This window comes from Pteropus alecto, unplaced genomic scaffold (assembly GCF_000325575.1).
Source record: "Pteropus alecto unplaced genomic scaffold, ASM32557v1 scaffold95, whole genome shotgun sequence".
NCBI classification, from domain to species: Eukaryota; Metazoa; Chordata; class Mammalia; order Chiroptera; family Pteropodidae; genus Pteropus; species Pteropus alecto.
The window spans coordinates 24,637,289-24,650,131 of record NW_006441071.1 but is presented as its reverse complement, the minus strand read 5'-3'; the positions used below and the strand labels follow the sequence as shown (position 1 = coordinate 24,650,131).

General features: G+C 36.3%; 1 protein-coding gene across 5 annotated transcripts in view; it reads right to left on the bottom strand.

Annotated features, from left to right (window-relative positions):
- TLE4 (transducin like enhancer of split 4) overlaps positions 1-12,843 on the bottom strand; it is a 140,088-nt gene that overhangs the window by 56,032 nt on the left and 71,213 nt on the right. For 3 of the 5 annotated variants that reach the window (XM_006918457.3, XM_015594557.2, XM_025051454.1), the window contains 2 exons: positions 10,321-10,525; positions 9,038-9,054 (listed from right to left, as the gene is read on the bottom strand). In XM_006918457.3, the coding sequence (XP_006918519.1) occupies positions 9,038-9,054; positions 10,321-10,525 (222 nt within the window). The remainder of the gene's footprint in view (positions 1-9,037; positions 9,055-10,320; positions 10,526-12,843) is intronic. The other 2 variants (XM_006918458.3, XM_025051455.1) reach the window with 1 other exon arrangement.

Genomic DNA, 12,843 nt, shown 5'->3' with positions numbered 1-12,843 from the left:
CTGAACTTTCTGCAATGTTGAGAATGTCCCGTATCTGCACTGGTATGGCAATTACCACAGCCACATGTGGCTACTATGCACTTGAAATGTGGCTAATGCAACTGAGAAACTGGGTTTTTAACTTTTATTTCATTTTAACTAACTTAAATAGCTTCATGTGGCTAGTGGCTACCGTACTGTACAGCACAGTTTTAGAGGCTTACCAGACAACTATGCAGGTTTTTTAAAGTTTGTTAAAAGCTGTCTATTCATGCTTTTAGTTCCTGCTTATTTCATAAAAATATAACTCCAAGTGAATGTACACAGAACAGTATTCAGGATTGTGGCTACCGCTTGCTGTGCCAGTTTCAAACAGCTCTCAGCACTCGGCCTCATCAGCCTGCTTCTTTTGTCCAACAGGCCCAGGGATGAAGACTGACTTCCCCTTCTCCCCCTCCTTATCCCACCCAGGGTGGGAGGTTAAAATCACAAATGTCACAACTCTCAGAGCAGTAGTACAGATCAAGTGTTAATCTAAAGGGATGGGGTAGCTGAGGGGGAGAATACAGGTTGGTGAAGGCGGGGGCGAGGGAGGATCTGGAATGAAGAGCAGAGAAATAAAGCCAGTGAATAGATCAGCAGAAGCAACAGCTTACATTCAGATTCACAGGAGAAAGAACACACCAAGACAATCATTTCCTGGGAAAAGCTCAAGCCTAATGAGAATTTACTCTGTTCCTTTATGTGACAACCAGCCCTTTTGTGGCATGGGCTTCCTGACTGACAGGAACCCTGGGCCCCTTAATAGGATTTCCATATTATTTCCAACACCTGCCCAGAAGTTATTTGTTTACATTGAAGGAGGCAAGATTCTCAGATCAGACATCTGCTTCTAGTTCAGGCATATCTTAGAAAACCATCTAGAAAGCAGCTTTGTTACCATGGTGACATTTTTATTTTCTTCCTTTAGTTGGCTCAAAACATTAGCATTTCCAATTTTATTTTGTTGTTCAAAAGGCCAAATGTTGCTCAAGACAACAGAAGTTAAGAGAAAGATAAATGAATGGAATACTCAAAAATATCCAGAATAATTAAAACGACCAGAGGGAAGAATAAAAAAAAAAAATGAGATGTTATTATATGGCCCTACTGGCTTCTCTCTTTGGGTGGTGTCACTACCGTATTCACCTCCCCACCTCCTCCCCTTACATTTGAACATTCCGCAACTTGAAAAGTACTGATTTTGGGAAAATGGTTCAAGAGTCCTCAGGGTGTGATACAATTAAATGAGGAATCCATTTCCATAAAAAAGAAATCCTCAGGCTCACCCTACTGCCATATTTTAGGAAGTTCACTTATAACAAGAATACTTAAGACATTTTAACTTTCACCTCACTGCCTGCAATTCAGTCAAGGGGAGGATGGCGAAAGACAGGAAAGTATAGGCTCTCTGTGAACATTTAGGGGTTGAAGAGGGGATGGAATATTAAACTGTGAAGGAAGAAAGGCAGACTGTTATGTGAGCAGATTACATGCATGTGTATGCTGTCATTTTTCTGTTTCTTGTGAAGCAAAATTGGAGGCATCATTGAACCTACAGGAGGGGGAAGATGGAGACTTAACCGCCAATTACAACTATCACACATAAACAGAAATTAAAGTTATAACACCAGTACTTGGAGCTTAAAATGTTTTTTAAAACTGCACAATTTATTACACAAAGAACTGGATTGGTTCTGAATAATGAATCTAATCAACTTAAAGTAATAATTGTTTGTTCAATATTTAGATTCAAACTAAAATAATATTCAATTGTAAGATTTGAAGTTTTGATTTGCCAGATCTAAGCAGCATTATTTAATCTTGAAATACGATTTTATTTCAGACTTCCTTTCTAGTCCTCTTTTGTGAATCCCGAATTCTGTTCAATCCTGTCCCAAGGTAGCTGCCATGGTAATAATTAGATACGACTCTTCTTCATGACCAAAATTACAACTCTTGTTAGTGGTGGCCCCTATATATAGAATCATTAACCCGGAAGATATCTGAATTACTTCAAACAAAATATGGAAGTGGGATAGAGTAAGTGTCGCAGCAGAAATGATTCAAGAACACAAGAAGTGAGAGTATTAAGCTTCTCCCTGGTGCTTTTATGAGTTTTCCAGAATGGGTTATGAGAAAGTGTTATTACCACAATACAGAAAAGATGGTAAGCAATTCTTTAACTCTTTTGGAAGAATTATCTACATTTTGAGAAACTAATGCTTTTGAAATTCAAGTGCCAGTTATATAGAAACTTTATGGTGTAACATTTTTTTAAGAGATGAAATGCATTGTAATTAAGAAAATTAAAGACATGAAACATCAAGATGAAATGTCTGTAGAAATGTCTGTACAAATAACTAAGAGAGCTGGTTTATGGAAGAAAAGAATTAAAACACCCTTGCCAAAAATCAGCTGGGGAAGGCAGACCCCAAAACCAGCCTGCCCCTGTTAATTAATATTTGTTCCGCTTTGGTGATCCGTGCAGGAGGGCGCACAAACAAGCACGTCTCCTCCAGTCACATCATTAATCCATTCATGCTCACCACCTGAGGACCAGCTATGCCCTAAAGATATTTATTCATCTGTTCGACAAACAAACAATTACAACATATTTTCTGGAATTAGGGCACCTGTTACATTTCACACAGCTTACATGCCTAGAGGCAGGTATCAATTAATACTGAACAAATTACTCCATCATAACCCCATTGAATAAAAGTTCCTGATTGTTCTTTGATAAGGTAACTCTAAATAGTAAAATACATGGTAGAAATAAGTGCCTCTACAAAGAATTAAAAAGTAACAGCAGTAGTGAAATATTTAACTTCAAATTACCGTCTTATTTTGGAAAACTGAAGGAGTTAAAACATTAAATGCTTGAAAGGCATGCTTTAAAACATTAAAATATTCTGCTACAACTCAACACCCGAAATGAAATAAAATTACCATTGTGTTTATTTGGCTAATGCTATGGCCAATTTTATTGAAATATACTCTTCGATATACGACATTTATTGTAAAATTCATTTCTAGAATGGGATTGAATAACATAAGAAAACATGCATGTACATTCCAAATGCTTGAAAAAAATGCCTAGAGTAACAGCTCTGAGATCCAGAAAGTTAAGTGTCTTGCCCACTGACACACAGCTTACCTAAAGAAAGAGGATTTCTAGTATAGTTAGGATTTTCCTAATTCTATTACAATTCCCTTCTCAAACTAATCCTTGATTTGTCCTTCTATGCAGTTCCATAAAGAAGATTAATATTCTTGCCCTCAAGGAGCTAAAACTTTAGTTAGAGAGAACTTTACTGCTGGGAATGGGGCATCAGGGACATCACCCATAAGGAAATAGCTACTTTAAAAATCCTACTAAAAATGTTATTTTAAAAACCCTATCTTAAACAATACTTAATGTTTTAAAGTGAAGTTGGATTTCAAATACATCATAATCTGTTTAAGGGTAAAAGGATACAAAAAGAATTTTATTTATTGATGATCAGCGTACATTTCTGGACATTTTACTCCCTTAATTATTGGTAAACTTCATTAAACTGTTGATCACCAACACATACATGCAAACCTAGACTTCGTTCTTCTACCCATCCTCCCATCATAAAAGACTTTTCTTTGTGTGAAAGTATTCTTGACACCGCAAGGAAGCACAAAGAGACATCAAAAATATGGGCCATTCTACATGAAGGCTGGCCCAGGTTCTTCAACAAGTCAATGGTATAAGAAAAAGTTTTTAAATGAAAAACTCTTAGATTAAGAGAGACATTAGAGATATGACAACAAAATGGAATGGATCTCATCTGAGTCTCAAGCAAACCAATTATTTGAAATAACCCAAGTTTGCTTATAGGCTGAATATTAGAAAATATCAAAGAATTATATTCTATAAGTGACTAAAATTATTATAGTTACCAAAAAATTGTCTATTTTTTAGAGAAATGTTTTCATTTTATTTACTGGTCAAGGGTAAATGCATATCACCTGGGATTTGCCTTTAAAATATTTCAGCAAAGAAGTAGACAATACTGTTGCCAAATATTGATAGCTCTTATACCTTGATGTTGAATAGACTGAGGACCTTGCATTATTCCTATTTCTGAGTATGTTTCAAAATTTTAGTAACAAAAAACAAGACAAAAAGCTTTCCACTGAGGATGACACTGGCTATGTGACCCTGGACAGGGCCTTAACATCTCTAAACCTTTCTTGATGTAGGAAATAAAGATAAGCATTCACCAGCTACCTGAACAGCTGAAATCTAAACTATGCGTTATACATGCAGTGTGTTGGGGGTGGCAGGGAGTGGCTCAAATCTGTGGAGTTCAGTGTATATTAAGGATTTACCTTATTTTTTGCTAGGTTAGAGTGTCCAAGTCAACAGCCCTTACTTAGATAGCTTCTTTCCTCAGATTACTGATGATAGAGAAAAAAACAGGAGATAATGCAAGCCTTAATACAGTTTAGTTTGGTGATGATGTTCATTTTCTCTTTCTCTTCCCCACCCTTTCTCACTCTCTTTTTTTTTGCTTATATCCTCTTTTTAGTGTTTTATCAATTTCATCTATTCCTCTTTTTAGTCTAGCCTATTATTTTATGCCTTGGTCTTTTTATAAAGTACCCTTCTAAAGTCTATAGTAATGCAAATTTATACCAACAAGCTTTATCCCAAAGGGTAAAATTACAAGCATTCCTGTCTTAAACAGGTATATGGGGGAGATGAGAGCATTGAAAGTGCCTGGGCCATATGGTTATCCCTCTCTTACTAGCCCCCCTCCTTGAGCGGTTTCTTCTCTGCTATTCTCCCACATGGTACATGCCAAGGGGTTAAACATATTAAAGGCTCACTCTTTTTCAGACTGATATTCCTTTGAGACAGGAAAAATAGGGGAAAGGGGTGGAGTGGACCAAGTTACACAAGTCACGCAAGACCCTGGAATAGAACTTTGACCATTAAGACTCAATATACAAAGTTTAGTGGCAAATACAGTAATCATTCTGTAAACTCGTGCTAAAAACCCATTTGGCCTTAATCACACACTTCAATTTGAATATAAATGGAGACTTAGTCTAATTCTCCATTGATAAACCTTTATTGCCAACAGAGACTAACTATAGAGACAAGAAGAAAAGTTATGTATGATATTTTAGTCATCTACATGGAACAAACACCAAAATACAGGTGAGGCAGAATAAATAGACATTGCCTTAGATACAACAAATGAATGGATTAATGTGGAAACCCTTAAACAAAGGGTTTTAAAAAAATCCATACTTATTATACTAGCAAAAATTATAAAAACTATAAAGTTCAATATTGGTGGATTGTGTGGAAACACTCAAACCTTGCACGTGGCATTTAAAATTGGTACGCATGTGTCTCTGAGATCAATTTGGCAATGTACAAATCACTAAAAATGGTCATACTGTTTGATGATGCATACAGCACTTTGGGGAAGACGTTCTGATGAAATAATAAAAACACCACTTAAATGGAAAAAAATGTATTTGTGCTATATTTTACACATAAATGGCAAATTCCTCACAGACCTGACTTGAAGATGTCACTGCATTCAGAATAAAAAACAGGAGGACCATGTAGATACATGGAAAGGACTTATGAAGTAATAAAGCATTCACGGTAATATCAACTTGGGAGACACCATGGAGCTAATCAATATCTGGGGCTTGTGAATTTTGCTCTTTATATTCAAGTTGGTCTTCATTTTGGTGCCTATTTTTTTGTTGGGAGATGTTAGAACTGTGTACACATTTTAGAGGGGGGTGGTAATTAGATTAATTTCTCAACCTCAAATTCCTATCAAGTTTTAGGCAATTTGTCCTTCACACCTTGAATCATCACCCTCATTCTAGCCACTCAGAAGAGAGCTGCTAGTGTTGTGAGGAACCTAATGACTACTCTTTATGAACTGGTACCTTTAGTGACTGAGAGGGAACTAGCTGTATGCGGAGAAGTCTTCTCTGCCACTACTTTGGAGCCTACCAACTTTTACCTATCTGCCCTTAGTAGGAAGGATGGGCAATTGAAGGTTCCATCACCTCAGAAAACATTTCCTTGGCTGACTTTTCAAAAGAGAGAGAATGGTTTTAAATACTTTCCTTTTGAGAAAAAGCCCCCGCTCAGTAAAACCTACTTAGGGGCCCTTTAGGAGAGCTAAATTTGGACTTTCCACTCTACCACTAAACATAAAAGTAGATCAAGGTCTGTTTCTTCATTTTCAGCCCCCAAATCTGGGGCTTACTGTTGGGCACACAGAGTCACTGGATAGCCGAGTTACAAGCAAGTGTCAACAGCCCTAGAACACACAACATTCTCGTTTCTCATTACCAAATAAATTGATTCTTGGGCTCCTACAGTACTTTCTCCTTTAGGTCCATATTTACACTCTCCACCCTTGCTGAAAAACTTCAGATACAAGTCTACAAATAACAGGCTTAACAATGAATTTGACCACTGAAACTATAGAAAACAAGATCAATAAAACCAATAGTATGTGGTTTAGTGGCCACAGAACTTCCAAAAAAAGAAAAAGGCCTGACACTTTAACAAGAGAATTTCTTTCATTTTACTTGACATATAAAGGTAAAGCACCTAATTACCCAAATCTTTACATTAAGTTTAAATTTATATTTTATGAGCTATTCTGAAATCTGCCTTGTTTAATAATCTGTAACGTCAAGAAAACATTTAAAAATGTCTCTCACAATTAAACCCATCCCCACCTTGTATAAATCAAAATTTTGCTACCATATCAAAATGTTACACTAGGGCTGTATAACATTGCCCACATCCTCATTACATGCAACACTAATTACTACCAGCAGATTCAGAATTTTCTGCACATTAGAGGCTTTTAGAGGAGCTATAAAAAATTTCAGGCACCATTAATTTAAATTTGTATTGAAATTTCCTTTTGACAGATGGCCAAAAATTACTTATTATTTAGAGTACCAGAGCTGCCTGTTTGCACATTAGAAGAGGAAAGGGAAAAATTAAAAGGAAGAAGGAAATTTATGTCACGTTCATTACCTGTTAAATGTTAAGGAGCATTATCCTGCATGAATAAATTATTTCATACAAGCTAGACTCCAGCTGCAGGCAACTGGCATGCTCCGGCTGATAAAAACCATCTCAAGTCACAGAGCAGACAGTCATAAAAAGCCCCTCTTAACCAGGAACCACTTAGAGGAAGATGAGGACGATCGATGGAACAAGCAACTAACTGCTTCTCTGAGCATCAAAGAACACGTTTACGAAAATTAGCACACTATTTCACCTTGAAAAGCCACAGGACAGCCCCAAACTTGACACGAGTTCAAATTTGAGAACGGTACCCCCAAAAATCTATTTATAGCTACCAATCCGTAACAGGTTAAGGCAAAATCATTCACCTTTATTTCATTTTTCCCTGGCTTCTAGCTATAGACACTCGCTCCCAGACTCACATTGAATGATTATAGATGATTTCAAAATATACCCTACTTCAATGTGAGAGAATATAAAATGTAATTGACACAAAAGTGTGCACTGGAGTATATTTTCACAATCTTCTGGGAGTAGGGCAGGAGAGGAGGCTTTTGTTTAGCTCACTGGCCTGCCTAAAGGTATATATTTATCATAAGGAGGCAGGAAATGTTTATATTATGGCCTCAGAATAACTAGCCAGGCTTTCTAATGACTGCTATCAACTAATTCTGGTCAGTGAATTTACTCATTACTTACTAAGTACACATGGGTTGAAACTATACTCTAAGAATACTGTTTAATCTAGGTACTGATATACATATCATATAACTAAATACACAACTGTAAATGCATAATTAAATAACTCAATGTGTAAATTCCAATTGTAAATGTTGACATTTCTATGGGTGTACAGATGCCCTTTTCAAATTACAAAGATTCTTGAAGGGTAAAAATAGATACGCTTAATTTTTATTTTCCATTATTTAAGGGCTTTGGAAAAAACCTTTACTTCCTTTTTACTGTAAAAGGACAAGGAATAAAGATGCATTCAAAGTGACAGCACATGTGGTTCCAATGGAAGATTTTAGTTTTCATATACATAACTTCATTAAAAATTGTAAGAGATGTAACTACCTATGCTCCAAAGCATTTGATTGTTGTAAAATGTAAAAAAAGGAACTGAGAGAGCATCTGTGCTTTGGTCAATGCCTCAGACCTGTCCTTTTCTTCTAATGTATACAAAGTACAATGGCATACATAATATAATTATACGTAATACAGTAGCGTATTTACATTGTGTCTGGCTCAAAATTCATCAATCAATTTTCATATTTTACTCATTTCCTGCTGTGGTAGCCTGTTTTTCTTGTTTGTTTACTATATAAATTCAGGCATTCTTAGCACATCCTATTCTAGTGTTACACAAGCATATTCAAATCATTAGGCCCTAAATACTTTTCCTCTTTCCTGAAGACTTGTCTATAAAGAGATAAAGAAAGAAGATAATAAGACAAATGCAAAACCTAAGGAGAATAACTTGCTATACTGGAAACCAAGAAGTTATTAAATTAAAAACAAATCTTTCTGGTAAAGAAAAATTGTTTTGATAAGCGTTTTGTAGAATGAAATTGTTTCCCCAAATATGAGACTAATGTGTATTTCCTTATAAATCAATTTATTTACTTCCTTTCATTATTATTTATCTTATATCCAAAGCCTAACTGAAGAAAAGAAGTTATTCTTTTCACATGGCAAGACATAATAAAATGAGCAATGCAAGCCAGATCTTATAATTCAATCTTGGTCTACAAATCTGATTCTGATAGAGAAATGGGACCAGTATTTTAAAAAATCTCAACCACACAACTGAAAGCAATCAAAAAATGCAGTTAACCACTATTTGGTAAAGCCCACCAAATTATTCTCTAAATACTGAAGAATCCATTACTAGATCCATTCAGATCATTCTGAGCCCCATGAAGCCATTCCCTTGCCTGTGAATTTGAGTCCTACCTTGATGGAGTCTCTGTCTATAGGCAAAACAGCAACAACATACAGATGAAGTAGTGGAAAGAAGGAAAAAAGAAAAGTACTGGTTAGTTTACATAAAATCATACATTTATCAAACGTAATCTCTGCTAAATAATAAATGGCACAGATGTCGACTTTGCCATAAAATTAATTATTAATACTACTTTACCAGACTGACAAAGTGTGAGTCTATCTTTGACACAATTTCAGAAACTAAAGCTAGATATTCCTAGCATTCATATTCTTTATCAACTTTCCCACTTATAAAAGAGTTTATAATCATGCCTTAGTTCCGACTCATGGCATTAAGATAACTGGATGACCAGTATTACAGAGCTTTCAACATCAGAGATGAGAAATTTATTTTATGTGATAAATATCATTTACCCAAGATTATAATTCATGGTAATGACACTGCAACAGTAGATATGAAGTTTTAATTATGAACCACACCCTTCCAACCAAAGAACCACCTATGTGTTAGGTAAACTCCCACAAAGGAATGCTGACAGAGATTTTTTCATTTGCTTTTCTGTCATCAACTAATAAAAATTATTAGCAAGCACCATATAAACATATAGTTACATCAAAAGGTCTCCGTACCATCATCTACTTTAGTGGAGGGAGGAAACCAATCTAAGAGCCCGACACATTTAAATAAATTAGGTTGCATAAACAATTGTGTTCTTATCAGAAGAAGTAATTTCATGCTTCTAAAAAGACTGGGTGCGAGAGGTAGTTTAAAAGATTTTTTAATTTGGGCTGTATTTTCTCAATTACTAAGACTACTGAAATTGTTTTCTTATCTGTAAGAGTTTTACTGCCCTATATATGCTGATCTAATTTATAAATAATAATCGATTCTGTCAAACTATAAAGTGAACTTTCATCAATAAGTCTTTCCCCAAAAAAGATTTAGTCAAAGTTAGCTATTAATGTTGCCATTCACTATTTCAAACACAGAGTGCTGTGGGATTTCGTTACTGATTTAGACTTGGGGAACACAGGAGGTAGCAAAGGATCAAAGGCACTAACCAGGATACAGAACCCCTTGCGCCTTTGCAAGTGCATTAACTCTTGCCAACCACTAGGGTATCATTTGGCAAAAGATAGCTTCCAATAATTTATTTACTTTCCAGCAGAAATCCTTTGTTTAGTCAATGATAAAATTAAATCCAGTGGCAGGATAAACAATGGCACCCAGAACCTATCCTCAGCAGCACGTAGGTAGGATCAGCTTGACATCCCGAGAGAATCGCTCTCACCTCTTTGGTGATCGTTGTCATGGTGCTTCTTCTCATCTTTAATTGGAAGGTGGGACTGGCCTCCCAAAGCACTGGAGAGAGCCAGAAGGCTGGCACTGCTACCAATGGGTGGAATGGCAGGGGGCTGAAGCCCTGAAGGGTGTGGGGTCAGAGGCACCGGCAGACCATGTCCATGTGATAAATGCTGGGCCTGGAGTTGTTGCTGCTGTGAGAAATTAGACAAAGATATTGAACTCGTTCACTATATCTGCCCCCACCAACACAAAAAGAGAGAAGAGAGGTGCAAAAAGATTATGGAAAACCCAGCACCCATGAAGGAAAGATTTATTGTGTGTGTGTGGATGTGTATAGATATACACATACATATATTTAAAGGGGATAGAGGAAGATGTATAATGGAGAAATGCTATCTTTTTAATAAAATTTGGGGGTTTTGCAAAACACTGTAAATACTTAATTTTTAAATAGTGAAATTACCCAAGTAACTTTTAATAGCTGAAATTCACATTTCTTTAATAAAGCATCTGCATTTTGTTCTCCAAAACATAAGACCTCACTATCATACATTTCTAATCAAAACATATACGTGACTAACTGTTAAAGCAGTTATGTTGAACAAAAAAAGCTGAAAATTGAGAAAATTAGTGTTAAACAGTTCTCCCAGAACCACTGCACAGCATGCAGTGAGAGTTAATTTGAAAGAGAAAACCTGAATTAACAACCCAGAAAAGGAAACTGGTTGCAGCCACCGTTTTAAGCCCTTTAAGTGTCCTCAGCGGTACTTGAGCAAATTACTAAAGAAAATCTAATGTAGCAAGGCCTGGGTCCTCCTGTAGGCTTGCTCAATAATGCTGAAATAATTGGGCACTCTGTGCACGTTTAGTGATGCTCGAATGAAAAGCTAGAGGCCTGCCCTTGTACTCTTCTCCAGCGGCCGCCTCTGTGTTGTGACAGGTTTATCTGAGTGGGACTGTGATGCATGCACCAGTAACTGTGCTGACAAGAGTTTAAAGTCATTTTTACCAGCACACTGGCAACACATGAAGAAAGCCCTCGAGAGGCTGGAATGGGAGTGCTTGACCTCAGCAGAGGCCACATCAAGATCCAGACTGCATCAAGCTTGGCTGTGGACAGGCTTTGCTGCCTCTTCCAGTGAAAAGAGGGAAGCGGGAGGTGACAAGAGGATGTTAAGTTAATATGTCCCTCAACAGAAATCCCTTCAACTTGAGACCCTACTTAACAATGTTCTTTGAGAAAAGTGGTGAGAAATTCTCTAACTTTTGTAGTTATTACATTTCAATTAATTCCTTTAAATAAATCACTTCTCAGGCCCATCCTGTGATAGCCAAATAAGTCTCTCCTATAATTTTCTAAGCAGGATTTCATAAAATACATTTTTAAAGAAATGTGTGGGGTGGCAAATTCTACTCCCCCTTCATTGGTAAAAGGATCTTGAATGCTTTTTTTTTTTTTTTAAAGAAAGTACTTCAAAGAAAAAAATAAACTTTCCTTCCCTTTCCAAATTACTTTTATTACCTTCCTCTTCCCCTTTACATGTCTTCCTGTGTCTGACTATAAAAGTCAAAGTATAGCACTAATTATTAGTTCTTTTCTCCAACTGACCTGGACCTATTTTCTAGCTATATGCGATTAAAATATTGTCTGTCAATAAGGTATTAACACTTTTAAGGCATGTTCACATACCTAAAATGAAAAATCACTGCAATGATCCGGATACTCTACCAACCAATGCCCACCCCAAGGTCTCGCCAAAGTGTCACCTAACTGGATTGTTCAAAATAATGTATTGATTCATTTGTGTGGCCAAAATCATGTTCATAATTCTTTAGGTACTGTTATTTAGTTGTGACCAAAAAGTATGAGCACACAATATTTTCTAAATGAGTTGAAAGTAATGCCTTTGAAGAAAACAAAGCTTTCAGGTAAATATTTGGCAAATTTATTTCAAGACTTTGTTCAACTGAAATTGCCAGGAAATTCCTCCAAATCTCTTTCATCTCTAAATCTCCTAATACTTTGTGTGTAAGGGTCAGACACGTAGCTACTTTTTATCTCAGATCAGAGTTCAACTGGCAAGCATTTATTAAGAGACAACATATATGTCTCTCATCACCTTTCCTACACTCTAAAGCTCTGTGAGAGTCTATGTCTGAAACCTTATTTAACTATAGGCCACTGAGACCTTCATATAATATCTAAGCAATTTAAAAATGTATATGATTATTTCTTCAAACATTAAACAAACCCTTAGCCAAAAGCAATGCCTTCAGTGATCCAGGTGTTTCACTTTTATTTTTCTCTCAGGATAAAAAGCACTAACAGCCTCACTTTTCCACCTGACCAAAAACTTTGTTCAAAGGCAGAAAATATACCCTTAGTTTGTCTGTTGCATATGCTATTCATGCAACAGACTTCAGTGAAGACTTCCTGAGATCCTCACTTGTGCTCTATTCTACGTCAAAATAGCTCTAACACTACCTTATCTTCTTCCTCTGTGCTTTA